This window comes from Pseudonaja textilis, chromosome Z (assembly GCF_049901715.1).
Source record: "Pseudonaja textilis isolate UNSWEBS1 chromosome Z, rPseTex1.2, whole genome shotgun sequence".
Taxonomy (NCBI): Eukaryota; Metazoa; Chordata; class Lepidosauria; order Squamata; family Elapidae; genus Pseudonaja; species Pseudonaja textilis.
Window position 1 is genome coordinate 122462440 of NC_142008.1, and position 17344 is coordinate 122479783.

The window sequence follows — 17344 nt, forward strand, 5'->3', positions numbered from 1 at the left end:
GACTCCAATGGAGGCATAACACCTTCCTTCCCTTCTCAAACAAACACACAGGAGATGATCGTAATAACCTTCAATTTTCTAGTGCCATGTATGACTGTATAAGTAGTCCTTGATTTACAACCATCCGTTTAGTGACTCTTTGAAGTTACAGTGGCACTGAAAAAAACGACATAACTGTTTTTCATACTGATAATCATTGTGGCATCCCTGGGATCAAAATTCAGGATGCTTGGCATCTGACTCTTATTTAGAACGGTTGCAGTGACCCAAGATAATATAATCCCCTTTTGGGACCCTTCTGACAAGGACATTTTCTGACAAGCATAGGAATCATCTCAGACTAACAGTCTGCACCTGAGTAAACTAGGTAAGGTTTGACAGCATTCAAAGGAGATTGGATTTTGTCCTCTTGCTGACTACGTTGAGATTCTAAACTAATTCCCCATTTGACTCCTCCCCCTGCCACTCTTCTCTCCAACACAATCCCAGCCACTCTGGCTCTGAGAAGAGAAGCAAAGTCAACAGGGAGCCACTTATCAGCCTGTGTTACTAACTTATCAACTTCAGTGATTCTCCTAAGAACTGTGGCAAGAAAGGTCATAAAATGTGGTAAGACTCCCTTAACCACCATCTCAGGGCAGTTCAGTGAGTTTGACTTAAGCAAAGAAATTTTGGGCTAAGTTGCGCTCATTAACCGAAGATTACCTGTAAACATTGATTTATTTAAGAGTCGGGTGGCGCAGTGGTTAGAGTGCAGTACTGCAGGCTATTTCTGTTGCCTGCCAGCTGCCTGCAATTTGGCAGTTTGAATCTCACCAGGCTCAAGGTTAACTTGGCCTTCCGAGGTGGGTAAAATGAGGACCCAGATTGTTGGGGGGCAAGATTCTGACTCTGTAAACCACTTAAAGAGGGCTGTAAAAGCATTGTGAAGCGATATATAAGTCTAAGTACTATTGCTATTTTCACTGCAAGCCTGCTGTGAAAAAAAAATGACAGCAACAGCAGCTCTTCCGAAATCAAGAAGAAAATAACGCATAAGAATACTTCCTTACCTTTTAGGGGGAAAAAATAGACACAAGTACTCATTAAAGGTGCATTTGGTTAACTCTTGGTGAAATTAAGAGCACAATCTATGCCACTTGTCTCTGGGAGTGCCGGCTTATCGTTTTAGAATCAAGACATTGCAGCATCAATTGCAGAAGACATTCAAAATAATCTCCTGTGAACCTCCACATCTCCACCCTGTTGCCTTTGGAGAGAAGGAGAGGCGCCCAGCTACTCACCTGCTCTGCTGAGATGAGCAAGATCTCATGACGTGCTTTCTCAATGCCTTCTTTGGTGCCCGTGATCTTGATCTGGCTGCTGGGATCCTCGGGTCGTGGGATGTTGATCTTGGTGGCCGTCTTTAGCTCGAGCTCCTGCAGTTTCTCGCCGTTCTTGCCGATCACAAAGCGATGGTGTTCTTTGGGGATTGTGACAGTAGCTGAAGCCTGTGGAAAGGAGGCAATTGTGGAGAGGGATTGAAGCGTTTGAGAGGGCAGACTCTCTAGAAAAAAGAGGAAGAGCAGGAATTTATATAAGGTGAAGATGTCAACTCTGAAGAGAACCTGGCTGAAGTCATCTTCTGCTACTTCACAGTGGCCATCTGAGAGCTGATGGATGGCCCAGGCTCCACCTCTGTCTCTATCCCTGACAGCTCCATTACTTCTTCCCCCTCAGAGCTCTCAGATTGCCCCAACTCCCATGTCGCCTCCTCATCTAATTTGGCTGCCAGAAGGCCACAACAGTCCTTGCAGATGTCATAAGACTACCGAATGCTGCCTAGCCTGAGGAGAACTAGAGGTCAACATCTGTAGGCCCCAGACTGTTCATAGGTGCTCCAGCAGAACTGAGTCGATTGGCCAATGGCAAGACTCTGCTGAAGGGCAGCCTTCTACAAAAGATCCAACGTTGCTGTGCCAGTTTTTGAAGGCCGGCTACAAAGTCGGTGTGTTATGCTGGAACCCCCTACATAAAGTTAATTGTAATGTTTTTAAAAAAATCATTTTTAATTTTAATTATGCGAATACAACACAATACATCCAACTTATTCTTGTTATATATAAATACATTTTACTTCATCATTTATAATCTCCTTATTAATTACTAATTAATCTAGTCATAACTACTAGTATTCCGACCTTGTCTTCTATTATATAACCATTTATAAAATTTACTCCATGTTTTATAATATTTAGACTCTCCTTTGTCTTTTATTTCTAAAGTTAACCTATCACATTCTGCACGTGCCATAATTTTTCTTATTGTTTCCATTTCTGGAGGTATATTTCCATTTTTCCAATATTGTGCATATATTATTCTAGTATATTGTGCATATATTATTCTAGCCGCCATCAATACATGTACCTTAGATATATTTCCTTTTTTAATTTTTCTGATATTATTCTAAAAAGAAAAAAATTCCGGTTTACATGGAATACACTCTCCCATCATTTGTTCTATTCATGTTTGAATCAGTCTCCAATATTTTTTGCAGCATTGCAAGTCCACCACATGTGAAAAAATGTGCCTGGTACACCTTTACAATTCCAACAATCTGGAGATACATTTTTAAACATTTTAGAAAGCCTTGCTGGCAGAAGATGCCACCTGTAAAGATCTTATAAAGATTTTCTTTATAAGCTGTAGCCAGTGTTATTTTTTTATTTGTGGTCCAAAGTTTTTGCCATTTAGCCAATTCAATATTATAACCGATTTTTTTTGCACAAATTGTAAATATTTTAAGTGCTGGATTGGGAGAAGGACATGGAGAACCGTCGTCGCAATGGCCCTGTGGAAAAAGGTTGACATGTCACCTGGGTCTGAAGCCGAGCGACAATTTCCTTCCGTGCTTTCATCACAGAGTCCAGTTTGCCAGTCACCATGATGGACAGGCCCTGGTCCTTGGCCAAGGAAAGCTCAATATGAGCCCCCGTCTTCTGCATAATGTCCACGCAGACTTTGGCTTCATCACCTTCTCCAAACTGGCTGTTGTCCTTGTAGCGTCGCTCTTCCAGAGGGACGTGAAACACCTGCCAAGAAGAACCGGGCACAGTGGTTGGATCACTACATTTCCAGACGGACCTTACTGGGTCCAAAAGGAAACCCTAATGGGATGCCACAAGGAAGAGGGGGGGGGTCAACCCATCCTCCAAAGAAGCTGAAGGCAGGATTAGAAAGAAGCAAGAGTGGAAACTAAGCAAGGAGAGAACCAACCTAGAAATCAGGAGAAATTTCATAAGGGTGAGAAGAAGCAACCAGTGGAATGGCTTGCCTCTAGAAGTTGTGGGTACGCTATCACTGGAGGCTTTCAAGAAGAGACTGGACAGCCACTTGTCTGGAATGCTATAGAGCAATGATGGTGAACCTTTTAAGCACTGAGTGGCCAAACATGCATGCATGGGCATGCATGTGCGTGCCTGTTTTGGGGCCGTTTTTCGGGCCATTTTGGGGATGTTTTTGGCCTGAAAACAGTCTGAAAAACAGCCTGTTTTGGGGCCATTTTCAGGATGTTTTCAGGTCATTTTTTGAGTTGTATTCCTGGCTGTTTTCAGGGCATTTTGGGGCCAAAAATAGCCTTAAAACAGCCCTAAAACAGCCTGAAAAATGGCCTGAAAATAGCCTGGAAAACAGCCTGTTTTCAGGTTGTTTTCCAGCACTCCAGCACTCACAAAGACCAGCTGGTGTGCACCGGAAACCACCAGAAACCTGAAGACCAGCTGATGACGGTGCTGGCGACAGTGTACCCACTGAGAGGGCTCTGTGTGCCACCTCTGCATGCCAAAGGTTTGCCACCATGCCTATAGTCTCCTGCTTGAGCAGGGGATTGGACTAGAAGACCTCCCAATTCCCTTCCTACTCTGTTATTCACCAAAAGAATTGATCCAGGATACCATCTTCTTTGCCGGGGGTGGGGGTGGGTGGGAGGGAGGGGCACCAGATTTGGTGTCCACCCTTCTTAAAAAGTTGCTGAGTTTGAGAAAGTTTTCTCTAACTAATTCCATGGTTATCACAGCAAGATGCACAAAAGCCCTTGCCCCGCAATTTATGTACCTCTTTCTAAGCAGAATTCAATCTAGAGATTTTAAACCAGGGATTGGGGATGGAAGGGGAATATTGTAATTCCGTCTTTTCATTTTCCTGTCTTATGATTAATTTTCCAGGCCAGTGGCTCTTAAATGGTTTGACCCAATTATCTGTCTTCCTAGTCTCCAACAGTGCCATTAAACCCATACATCCCTACAAAAAACAGACTCTAGGGAATCCTTGGTGCTTTTTGAACTTGGTTGTTACCCAAACTAGGTAACATCTTCAGTGCGAGAAGGGTGTACGGTGTGTGGGGTGGAGGAGCAGGAGGAGGAGAAAGGGAGGGAGGAGGACTGTGGGATCCTTGGTGCTCTCTGAGCTTATTGTTTTCTCGCAGAGGTTTCCTTACTCAAATTAGGTTGCATCTTCAATACGAGAAGGGAGTAAGGTTTGGGAGGAGGACGAGGAGGAGAACTGTGGGATCCTTGGTGCTCTCTGAACTTGGTTGTTTTCTTGCAGGTGTTCCATGACCCAAATTAGGTAACATCATCAGTGCTAGTTAGAAACACTGCACTGCATTAGCCCTGATGATATTACCTAGTTTGGTTCATGAAATATCTGCAAGAAAACAACCAAGCTCAGGGAGCACCAAGGATTCCTCATTTCAAATGCGAGCTACAATTCTTCTTCTTTATTGATTAAAAACAGAGTCTGTTGTGTTTTATGAAAGCGATCCCAGCAGTGTTCAGGCCCAAACTGGATCCTTGATTCTCAACAAGCCATTGCAAATGGTTTCATTACCCCCAGGATATGCCCCACTGACTCCTAATGTTCTGGACCAACCTTATGCAGCTTGGATGCCCTTCAGGTACGTGAACCAACTCCCAGAATTCTTAGCCACAGTTATGCTGCCTGAGGAATTCTGGGCACGGAAGTCTACTCACTTGGGAGGAAACCAGATTGGCAAAGGTTGCTTCCAACCCACACGTTCCTTTTCTGTGAGAGATCACACCAGGCCGCACGCTGTACCCACCTCCTCCGTGCACTCACCTGGGTGATGACCGAAGATTTGATAGGCCGGATTTTGTTCCATACTCCTGTGAACTCACTGGATCTTTCCCCCGGAGCCCCCTTTTCCGGGAGCGGTGGGAAAGCTTCCAAGTAAGTTGGGATGTAGGCCTCATCTTCTGGGACACCACCTGCTTGGAACAGAGACCACAAGGAAACCAATATCAAAAGAACAGAATGAGAGAAATGTATAAAGACAATGGCTCCTTTGAGTGGACTTCAATTAAATAGTGTAGGAGGTAGTCCTCAACTTACAACCGGCCATTTAGTGACCAAAGTTACAGGGGCACTGGAAAGAAGTGACTTATGATCGGTTTTGCCTCTCATTGGCTGTGAGAATGTCCTTTCTGTGCCACATCTTCCACCGGCGAGACCCTCTCACCTTGTGATTCTTCTTCCCTCAGGCCGCTGCGGTGCTCAGCAAAGCTCTCGGGTGTTAACACGGCGACCGAACTCATTGTTTCAAACCCAGATTTGTGCGTTTCCGATATTCCACTGGAGAGAGAGAAAGAAGGGAGGGAGGGAGGAGGGGAAGAACAAAAGGGAGGGAGGAAACAAGAAAAAGAAACAAAGACAGAGAGAAAGGGAAGAAAGAGGTGGAAGGAGGGAGGGGGAGGGAGGGAAAGAAGGAGGGAGGGAAGGAGAGAGGAAGGGAGGAGAAGAGGGAGAGAAAGAAAGAGGGAGAAGAGAGAAGAGGAGAGGAGAGGAGAGGAGAGGAGAGGAGAGGAAAGGAAAGGAAAGGAAAGGAAAGGAAAGGAAAGGAAAGGAAAGGAAAGGAAAGGAAAGGAAAGGAAAGGAAAGTTGGCCAAACTCCTTTGGAAGAGGCATTATTCAACCCTGAACATGGCTGGTATTTACACACAAGATACCAGCTCAGCTCCGCTAAATGATCAGCATGGATCCATCCCAATTTCAAACATGTTCTGCCTTGCCCAATGCTTTGTTTTTACAATGAGCAATCAAGTGCAGCGATCACATTCGCTGATTTTACATCAGCTTTTACATCCTAGAACAATCATCAATGCTCTGCCAGCTGCCCACTCTTACTACCTCCATAGCAAAATACAGCGCCCTTGGCTTACCTGCAAAAGGGTCAAATGCCGGAAAGGTCCGTCCGAAACAAGGCTACCTGTGGCGCTTCAGCGTGACAGCAGCTTTGGTCCTGCTGGGATAATTGAATACCATCATTTTTAGGATGAAACATGCCCCCATCTGGTGCAAGAGCCCCCTCCCCCCAGCCCCAAAGTAAGCTATACCACAGGTAACCAGAATAGCAATGGAAGATGTATTTAAAGATTATGGGAGTGTGTTATCTATCCTTCCGCAAAAACTTATCTTTGCTCTAGGATATCTCCCTTCCTGCACCTCCAGAATTCAGTCAGGAACCTGAAGGAAACTATTAGGCAGTTGGGCTTCTAGTCCTCATGATCAGAAGAAAACAAATCTACAATGCAATCTAAAAAATAAGCAGTCTCTCTTGAGATAGAGATAGTTTGGTCAACTGTTAAGGCACCAGGCTAGAAACTGGGAGACTGTGAGTTCTAGTCCCACCCAAGGCAATGAAAGTAAGTTGAGTAACTTGGGCCAATCACCAGACTATGAGTTCTACCCCAGCCTTAGGCATGGAAATGGGCTTGGCGACCTTGAGCCAATGACTAGGAGACTGAATTCTAGTCCTGCCTTGGAGATGAAAGCTGGCTGGGTTGTCTTTGGGCCAATAATTTTCTCTCAACCCAACTCACCTCACAGGGTGGTGGCTGTGAGGAAAACAGGAGGAGGGAGTATGAGTTGTTTATAAAAAAGGCAGAATATAAATAAATAAAAATAAGAAATAGAACCATTAAATAATGCCATGAAGCCAGAACAGTCTAAAAAAAAGTAAGGGAACTAAGGGCCTCTTTAAAATGAAATCTCACTTTTACATCTTTTTGGATGCAACTAGAATTGTTCTTCACTAAAGTGGTAAACTGGATTCTGGCATCCAAAATTGAGCGCCAAAACTGAGATCTACAGTTAAGAGACTCCAGGAGGTAAAAGTGGCTAGATAGGTAATCCTCAACTTACAACTGCAACTGAACTCCAAAATTTCTGTTGCTAAGCAAGGCAGCGGTTAAGTGAGTTACACCTCATCTTGCGACCATTTCTGCCACAACTGTAAATAAAATTGTTGCAGTTAAGTGAATCGTGCAGTCGTTAAACGAATCTGGCTGTCCCCATTGATTTTGCATGCGGGAAACCAGCTGGCAAGGTTACCAATGGTGATCACATGACCATGGGACACTGCAACTGTCATAAGTACATGCCAGTGGTCAAGCACCTGAATTTTGATCACGTGACCATGGGGATATGTTGCAAAGGTCGTAAATGTGAAGATCTGTCATAAATCACTATTTTTCAGTGCTGTTGCAACTTCTAGCTACAGAATAACAGTGTTCTGACCCAGCTCCCCAAATACAACAAATCCTCTGATGCGAATTCAAAAGATTCCTTTATTAGGAGCACCGGCAGCCCAGGCAAAAAGTTTCTCTCTCATTGCAGGCTAATAAGTCTGGCCAGCCGGGAGATGAATAGTTGTCTGCCATATCTATTCAGCTCCGTCCCCTTCATTTTATCCCCAGAGCTAGGGTAGTTGCTTCGCTAGCAACACTGGCTCTCCCTTCCCAAGGATCAGCCCACAGATCTCCACTGCTATCCTCTCCTCTGCTTTCTGCGCATCCTCACTTCAGGCACAGGACCCAGCTGTTCCTCCTCTTCCTCATCAGCCACCTCCAGATCTGGTGGCTGTTGACTCTCCATCTGGGGGCTGACTGACGGTCCAGGCTCCGCCTCTCTCTCTCTGACAGTTCCATTCCTTCTTCCCCTCAGAGCTCTCAGAGATGGAAGGGACCTTGGAAGTCTTTTTGTCCAACCCCTGCTCAAGCAGGAGACCCTAAAAATGGTTGTTCAATCTCTTTTTTAAAAACCTCCAGTGTTGGGAGCACCCGCAAAATTCTGGAAGTAAACCGTTCCGCTGGTTTATTGTTTATTTATTGTTTACTGTTCTAAACCTGTGATGGCAAACCTATAGCACACATGCAGGAAATGGCACGCAGAGTCATCGCTGCCAGCATGTGAGCCGTCGCCCCAGAGCAGGTCCACTGCACAGGCATGTGCACCGCCTGTCTGCCAGCTGATCGTTGGGTAGCAGCTGCACGTGTGGGGGCAGAGCATATGCAGATGTGCATGTGCAGGAATGTGCGTCGTGCATGGGGGGTTGCACACAATGTGCAGTCGTGTGGTGTGCATGGGGAGGGGTCGCATGTACATGCCCAGTAGTGTGTTGTGGGGGGGGTTGCACACACATGTGCAGAGAGACGCGGTGCACGGAGGGGTGTGCGCACATGTGTAGGGGGCATGGGGGCCCCGTGTGCACTGCCTTAGGGATGCTGGCATGCATGCGCACTGTACTTTTGGCACATGAGGACAGAAAGGTTAGCCATCACTGTTCTAAACAAATGGTTGTTAAGTCAATGACTACCTGTAGTCTTTTTGATGCTCCAGCTGCAGAAGGAGGCAGGCATTACTGATTTCCTGGAAATATTAACGTGGAGATGTACTGGACCTTTACAGATACAGATAATCAGAGTTGGAAAGGACCTTGTAGGTCATCTAGTCCAACCCACCGCCCAAGCGGGAGACCCTACACTATTTCTGACAAATGACAGTCCTTCTACTCTCAGTATTCCCCAATGGCATAGACAAAAATCTACATCAGCTTTATACTCAGAGGGTGCCCAGTAGGAGAACGCTAGTAATATATTTACACTGTTAGTATAAGGTGGGGCTCCTGTCTAATCAGACCTCAAACCCCTTCCTTGTCCATAATGCTATCTTTTCTCTTTTCCAGCTCTTATTAAAGCAAAGCATCGCTAAGCTTCCTAGGACCCGAACTACGGTGAGGATTTGAGAGAAAGCCTCTTATGGCTACCAGGAATTAATCACATTTGCCTCTCACCTTCCCATCAGCCCCAAGCTGAGTGGCGGGGTTGTGGGTGAAGTGGGGGGGTTGTACGACTAATAAAACACACACACAAGTACACACAAGCACACGCTCAGTTCATGGAGGCATTTCTAATCACGGAATAGGCTTTAAAAGAGAGGCCCCTCTGTAAATCCTTTTGGGTAGCTATTTCTAATCCACATTAAGGCCATAGCAAAAAAGGAGAGAAAGAGACTTTTTTAAGGGAGGGGGAGCCTGAGTGGATGGGAGGAAGTGATATCATACAAGGCACAACAGCCAGAAATCAACAATTTAAAGCTAAGGGAGTAAGCTAGAAATACAGGCAGCCCTTGACTTGTGACCACAATTGAGCCCAATGGGGTGTTTACATCTGGCCCGCAGGGTCACCCTGCCAGATGTGGTCCATGGGGTGTTTACATCTGGCCCGCAGGGTCACCCTGCCAGATGTGGTCCATGGGGTGTTTACATCTGGCCTGCAGGGTCACCTTGGAAACAGCAATGGATAAGCACGTGGTGCCTCTGCCAGCAAAAATGGAGCACAGGATGGCTGCGCAAGCTCAGTTTTCACTGTCAAAGGGCTGCAGGAGGCAGTACAGGCCAAAAATGAGGCCCCAGAAGGCCACACGTGGCCCTCCTGACCTCCGTTTTAGCTGTCAGAGGGCTATCAAAACAAACTAAAAACAAAACAAAAGGAGAAATGTTTCCCATTTTGCATTTGAGCATGGAAGAAGGGACAATAAAGGAGAAAGGGAAAGAAAAAGATGGGAAGAGAGCAAGGAAGGAAAAATAAGGAAAGAGGAGAAGAATTATAATGAGAGTGAGGGAAGACCTGACAGAAGTCCTGCCTTAGCAGCCACCACAAGTACCCCCAACATGAGTGACATCGAGCTGGCCATGCCCCACTCGAGGTCCAACACAATCCTGATGCAGCCCTCAATGAAATCGGGTTTCGCACCCTTGAGTTAGACACACGATTGTGGGGTGAACCTGGCTTCCCCTGTTGACTTTTGCTTGTCAGAAGCTCACAAAAGGGGATCACAAGACCCTGGGGACACTGCAACCATCATAAATATGAACCAGCTGCCAAGCGTCCGAATTTTGATCACGTAACTATGGGGATGTAGCAACGGTCATTAAGTGTGAAAAACAGTCACCAGTCACTTTTAAAAGCACTTTTAAAGTGCCTCTGCAACTTTAAACAATTACTAAACAAACTGGGACTATCTGTATATTGTAAAAACATCCTGGTGGGGAGGCCCACACCACCAAGAAAGTTTCATGTCACACAAAGATTGACAGCCCTCCAACAGGCTTCATTTCCCTCAGAGAGTAGAAGCCAAGACCGAGTGTGTCACAAAAATGCAATGGGCTCACTCATTTTTGCACAGGGATGTCATCCGTTAGGAATGCGCCTTCCTACAAAATGCATTCATTCAAAATCTACCCTTCTCTGCTGCTTTCCAAATGAGTTCTTGGCTGTCGGGGGCAGGCGGGGAAAGAGAGCAGGCTGACTATGCAGATCTGAAAAAACTTTTTGAGAATGCTTTTTGTAATTAAGCCCTTTACATTCACAGATTGAGGCACAAATAGACCTGTTGGGTCTGTTCGAGGAGAGATACAGGTAGTCTTCGACATACTATATGATTCATTTAGCGATTGTTCGAAGGTACAAGGACATTCAAAAAAGTGACTTATGACCGTTTTTCACATTTATGACCTGTGCAACATCCCCCTGGCCACGTGATTTACATTTGGATGCTTGATGACCAGTTCGTATTTATGATGGTCAGTGTCACGCAGAATCACATGATCCCCTTTCGCAACCCTCTGACAAGCAAAGCCAATGAGGAAGGCAGATTCGCTCAACAACCGCATTACTAATTGAACTTCTGCCCTGATTCACTTGCCCAAAGTCGTAAAAGGAGGCAAAATCTCACTTGGCAAATGTTTCACTTAGAAACATATATTCTGGGCTCAATTGTGGTCGTAAATTGAGGAATACCTGTATTGACTGGGTAGGCTAAACCATGAATGAGTCAGAACTGACTGGATCCACACGGCTAGCTATGGTAAGGGTTTTAATCCAGCGGTCCCCAATCTTTGCGGCTTGGTGGCCCAGCTTGGAGTGGGGGGGAGAGGGGAATCGGCCTGCCAATTATGAGGCTGGTTTCAAAATAGTCCACGGCCCAGTCAGTAATAGGCCACTGCCTAGAGGTTCAGGAACCCTGCTCTACTCTTTGGGATTGCTTGAAGTTAGGTGCAGGGTGGCTGACACAAATGAATTTGTCATTCATAAAATACTACATATAATCCTTGACTTATGACCACATCAGGGCCCAAAATTTCTGTTGTCAAGTTAGACATTTCTTAAGAGAGTTTCGCCACATTGTATGACCTTTCTTGCCACAGATGTTAAATGAATCACTGCAGTTAGTCCCCCGATTGTTAAGTGAATCTGACTTCCCCCTTCACTTTGCTTCTCAGAAGGTCACAAAAGGGGATCCGCATGAGCCCGGACAGAGCAAAGGTCATAAGTGTGAACCAACTGCCAAGTGTCTGAATTTTGATCATATGATCACAGGAACACTACTGAGGCGTAACTGTGAAGAACAGCTGTAAGTCACATTTTTCAGGGCTGTTGCAACTTGGAACAGTCACTAAGCAAACTATTGTAATCAAAGACAACCTGTATTCCACCAGGGGGAAAAAACTTGACTTCTCAATGACCTCCCCTCCCACCTCTCCTTTCCACCTAGCATGGCGAGCAAGCTGCCATCTCTTCTCCTTGATGCAGGCTGACAGCACTGGCAGCCTGTGGCCATCAATAAATAAAGATGAGAGAAAGGAGTGGGGAGACACAGAAGTAGGGAAGAAACAGGCCCTCTATGCATGAAGGGACCAGCATCCAAAACAGGAGTTTGGACATTTGCAAGATCTGAAAAGAACTTGTGGTTTTCCATTTCCATTTGTGAAAATAAGACCTAACCTGAAAATAAGCCCCATTGTGTCTCTTGGAGCAAAAATAAATATAAGACCCGGTCTTATTTTAGGGGAAACAGGATAGCATAAGCTTTCAATCCTCAAAGAATTAAGAGGAATTTGAAAGAAAAGACTTCCTGCTTTACAAAAATTAGAATGCTGTAGAAATAAGTCATCCACTTACAAAAGTTCATTTAGAGACCATTCGAAGTCATAACGGCGCTGAAAAAAAGTGACTTGTGACTGTTTTTCACACTTATGACCATTGCGGCATCCCCATGGTGAAAATCCAGATGCTTGGCAACTGGCACCTATTTATAATGGCTGCAGTGTCCCAGCCATGTGATCCCCTTTTGCGACCTTCTGATGAGCAAAGTCAATGGGGGAAGTCAGATTCACTTAATAACCATGTCACCAATTTATCAACTACAATGATTTATTTAGCAACTGTGGTAAGAAAGGTCATAAAATAGGGCAAACCTCACTTAGCAGTTGTCTCACTTTGCAATGGAAATCTGGGGCTCAACTGTGGTCATAAGCCGAGGACTGCCTGCAATTACTGATTTATTTTCTCTGCCGGTCTGCTATGAAAAAAGGCAAGACACCACTGTGGGGAAGGACAGGTCCAGCAGGAACTGGAAAGTCTCACTGATAACTTGGTATAGTTTGTACAACTATTGCAAGGGTCTTGTGGATTTCAACTCCCAGTATGCCCCAGCCAGCCATGCTGGCTAGGGAATTCTGGGAGTTGAGGTTCACTTGTCTTAACATTACCAAAGTTGAGAAACATTGCTGTAAAAAAAAACATTTAAATTGTAATTTGCCTTCTATGAAATGATGTGTGTACAACCTATAATTTTAATAGGGAAAATTTCCAATAGGAGTAATTCTAAACATGTATCAAAAACAAGTTCAACTCTTATCTTAATTACATCCTGTTCAAAATTTATTTTCTTTAAAAACTAATGACCACCCCCTATTAATTGGGACATCACTTTTATCAACCAAATCTAATCCAATTTGCATATATGCTAAAAAACATAGCCACCCATTCCCTAAACTGCCCATCAAGCACAGCCACCCTTAAGAATTCTGGGATTTGAAATCTTGGAGGGTGACCACACTGGAGAAGGCTGATCTGGCCAATTAGTTTGCCTCCATACCCTATTTCAGGGGTGTCAAACTCAAGGCCAGCGGGCTGGTTCAGGCCTGTGGGATGCTTGAATCTGGCCCATACCACCACCATGGAAACAGCAAAGGACCAGCCTGCAATGACACTGCCAGTGAAAACAGAGCTCGGGAGGGCTATGGGCAGCCCTCCCGACCTTTGTTTTTGCTGGCAGAAGGTTGTAGGAGGCCGTCACAGCTGAAAATGGAGCTCAGGAGCATGTTTTTGCTGGTACAGCACTCGGGCCACCACAGGTGCCCCCGACATGAGTGACGTTGAGCTGGTCATACCCACCCCAGCCGCCCAAAGTCAAACACAATCCTGATGCGGCCCTCAATGAAACTGAGTTTATCACCCCTGCCCTATTTGGATGAGGCTAAGCCCATCTCACTGGGCTACTAATAGAGCCTCGGTGGCACAGTGGTTAGAGTGCAATACTACAAGCTACTCCTACTGCAATTTGGTAGATCGAATCCCACCAGGCTCAGAGTTGACTCAGCCTTCTGTCCTTCCGACGTCGGTGAAATGAGGACCCAAATTATTGGGGCAATATGCTGACTCTGTACACCGTTTAGAAAGGGCTGTAAAGCACTATAAAGTGGTATATAAGTCTAAGTGCTATTGCTATTGCTACTAGCTCCAAGCCCAAACAAGGGACTATTGTGGAGATTGTACGAAGGGATTTTGCCTTGAGATCCCTGAAGGAAGAGAGGTTACACATAAATGTGCACAAATCTTTTATTTCCCAATGCCTAAACCCTGATTACATTTCCTAAAGCATGCTAATAGGGTAAGATAAAAGGCCCTTAACTTAATTTCAAAGCAATCACTTCAGGCCTCTAGCAAAGTAATCTTGATTAGCTCCAGCACCATCAATTACCAGCGTGTAGTCACTGAAGATTATACTCAAGGAAATGTATCTTAAGAAGGGAGAAAAATGTCCCCATCTCTATTTGGAACTAATATTGCCCTGAATGCAAGAATTCAATAAGGCAAAGAACAGATCCCTCCCTCAAAAACTGTATCTAAGATTTAATCTAAGATGTTTGGTTTTGCTGCATAGTTAGGAATGTAAAACTAGGGGTTTGAAAGAAAGAACATCATTTTTGATGATATTCGTCCATCGTTTTCGAAGAGGACCTTGACATCTAAGGGGTTGTGGGCTGTCCAAGGTGTGTCCACAGGTGGCTGGTAAGGCCTATACAGGCATGCAACATTCTGCCATGTCAGGCAGACATGTGTGGGCACCACTATTGCAGCATTTGCAGCTCTGGTTTTACAGAGTGCTCACTTCTCTTGTGCTATGGTTATCCTTCTGTTGTCAAATGTCTGGCAGCCTTGGTGGATCAACATGCACCATGTTAATCGATCTTGTGCCAGGGTTTCCCAGGAGGCGGTGTCAATATCCAGGGACTTGAGAGAGGCTTTCAGCGTGTCTTTGTATCGCTTCCTTTGTCCCACGTGTGATCACTTTCTTTGAGACAGCTCACCATAGACAAGCTATTTGGGGATGCGGTGGTCTGGCATCCTTACAAACATGGCCTGCCCGGAGTGTCTGGGCTTTAATCAGCGGTATGTAAACTGATGGCAGGCCTGCTCTGGAGTGGACTTCTGTGTCTGGCACGTCCTGCCATCAGATCCTCAGAAATCTGCAGAGGCAGGTTGTGTGGAAGTGGTTCAATTGCCTAGCGTGACTCCAAGTTTCTGGCATACATGAGCCCTACTGCTTGGTAGATTTGGAGCTTTGTAACAAGGCTTATTCCACAGCGGTCCCACATGTTGGTCAGTAGTCTGCCAAATGCAGGGATTGCCTTGGCAATTCTGCAGTCGACCTCGGTGTCAATTGTCACTGCACGGGAGAGGTATGTAAATTGGTCCACTGCTTGCAGCTTTTATCCCTTCACTGTGATGACGGGCTCTTGGTGTTGGGCATTCAGAGCTTCCTTGAATTGCTCGGGTCTTCTTTGTATTGATGAAGAGGCCGAAGTTGTTGCAAGCTACTGCGAATTTGTCTATGCTGGCTTGCATTTCCTGCTCTGATCCAGCATTCAGGGCACAGTCGTCAGAAAAAAGGAGGTCTCGTACCACAGCCTCCTTTATCTTGGTGACAAGCCTGGAGTCTTCGCAGGTTGAACAGTCTCCCATCAGTCCTGTATCTGAGGCTGACTCCCAAGGAACTGTTCTGGAAGTTTTTAATGATACTTGGAACACAGGTAGTCCTCAACCACAATTGAGCCCAGGATTTGTGTTGCTAAGTGAGAAATTTGTTAAGTGAATTTTTCCCAATTGTACATTTGCCACATTTATTAAGTGAATCACTGCAGTGGTTAAATTAGTAACACGGTTGTTTACGTGAATCTGGATTCTCCACTGACTTTGCTTGTCAGAAGGTTGCAAAAGGTGATCTCGATCAGTGGTCGCCAACTGGTGGGCCACAAGAAAATTTTGGTGGTCCACAAAGAAATGTCACCCCCAGAGCACACCCCAAAGCAATTATTCCAGGCTGTATGGGAACACAAGGCTGCATTGCCCACATGACCCACAGGAACCCTCCCCACCCATTCACTCCTTATCTGAAAACTTGCCTGCTAAGTTGCTATTTTTCCTTTTTTTCTTTTTCTGACCATCAGCTGTTCTGCTGTGCAGGGAGATTTAGATTAGCTAGAAAACAGGAAACCTTGGATTTCTTGCCTTCTAGCTAATCTTTAAATCTTCGGCTCTGCTTTTAAGCAGAGCCGAACCTTCCTTAGGACTGAAGCTACTATTATTCAGTGCAGGTAGCCAATGGCAGAATCATAGATCTCTAAGTGAATCTGTGATTCTGTGAGCAATTCAATCTTCCTGCCTGTTTTGCGTAAAAGTTGCTCTTTTTAAAATAAAAATTTCAATATTTACATACATGGTGTGTTTTGAGTTAATTTTGTGAGTTTGCTTGCAAGCAAATTTTATGTGACAGACTCAGGTAGTTGATGGCAGAATCACAGATCTCTGAATGAATCTGTGATTCTGTGAGCAACTCAATCTGCCTGCCTGCCATGCCTGGTTTTAGGTAACATTTGCTCTTTTTTTTATAAAAAATTAAATATTTATAATATTTACATACAAGTCATGCCCAGCCAGTCACACCTACAAATTAGGCCACACCCACAGAACCAGTTGTTAAGAAATTTAAATCCCACCCATCTGTGTGTGTGTGTGTGCGTATATGAGAAAGAGAGGGGGGAGAGGGAGGAAGGGAGAGAGGTTATATCAGATCTCTCTATCTCCCTCTCCCTCTTCTCTCTTCCCACCCCCCACCCCCCATGTCAGCAAGCCACAGTCAGTGAAAATTCATATTAGTGGTCGCCAGGATTTAAAATTATGAGTTTGGTGGTCCCTGAGGTCCAAAAGGTTGGCGACCCATGATTTATATGACCTTAGGACACAGCAACCATCATAAATATGAAGTGTCTGAATGAAAGTCACATGACCATGGGGATGCTGTAACTGTCATGTGTGTGAAAAATTGTCACAAATTGTCATTTTTTTCAGTGCCGTCTGTAACTCTGAACGGTCACTAAATGAATTGTTGTTACGTCGAGGACTATCTGTCCTGCATTCAGTTTTGGTTGCCATTATACAAAAAAGATGTTGAGATACTAGAAAGAGTGCAGAAAACAGCAACAAAAGTGATTAGAGGACTGGCGGCTAAAATGTATGAAGAACAATTACAGGAATTGGATATGGCTAGTCTAATGAATAGAAAGGACTAAGGACAACATCATAATAGTCTTCCAATATCTCAGGGGCTGCCACAAAGAAGAGGCAGTCAACCTATTCTCCAAGGCACCTGAAGGCAGAACAAGAAGAATGGGTGGAAACTAATCAAGGAGAGATCCAACCTAGAAATAAGGAAAATTTCCCCCAACAATTAGAACAATCAATCAGTGGAACAACTTGCCTCCAGAAATTGTGGATGCTCCATTTGACATTTTTAAGAAGAGATTGGGCAGCCATCAGTCTGAAATAGTATACGGTCTTTTGCTTGATCAGGGGGTTGACTATAAGACATCTACGGTCCCTTA

The 17344-nt window shown here is 44.9% G+C and overlaps 1 protein-coding gene across 7 annotated transcripts in view; it reads right to left on the reverse strand.

Moving 5' to 3' along the window:
* LOC113449433 (vigilin-like) overlaps positions 1–17344 on the reverse strand; it is a 92462-nt gene that overhangs the window by 40425 nt on the left and 34693 nt on the right. For 6 of the 7 annotated variants that reach the window (XM_087916982.1, XM_087916983.1, XM_087916984.1 and 3 more), the window contains 5 exons: positions 6216–6295; positions 5516–5628; positions 5116–5264; positions 2856–3071; positions 1284–1490 (listed from right to left, as the gene is read on the reverse strand). In XM_087916982.1, the coding sequence (XP_087773108.1) occupies positions 1284–1490; positions 2856–3071; positions 5116–5264; positions 5516–5591 (648 nt within the window). In that variant the 5' untranslated portion in view covers positions 5592–5628; positions 6216–6295. Of the gene's footprint in view, positions 1–1283; positions 1491–2855; positions 3072–5115; positions 5265–5515; positions 5629–6215; positions 6299–17344 lie in introns of all 7 variants that reach the window. The other variant, XM_087916985.1, reaches the window with a different exon arrangement.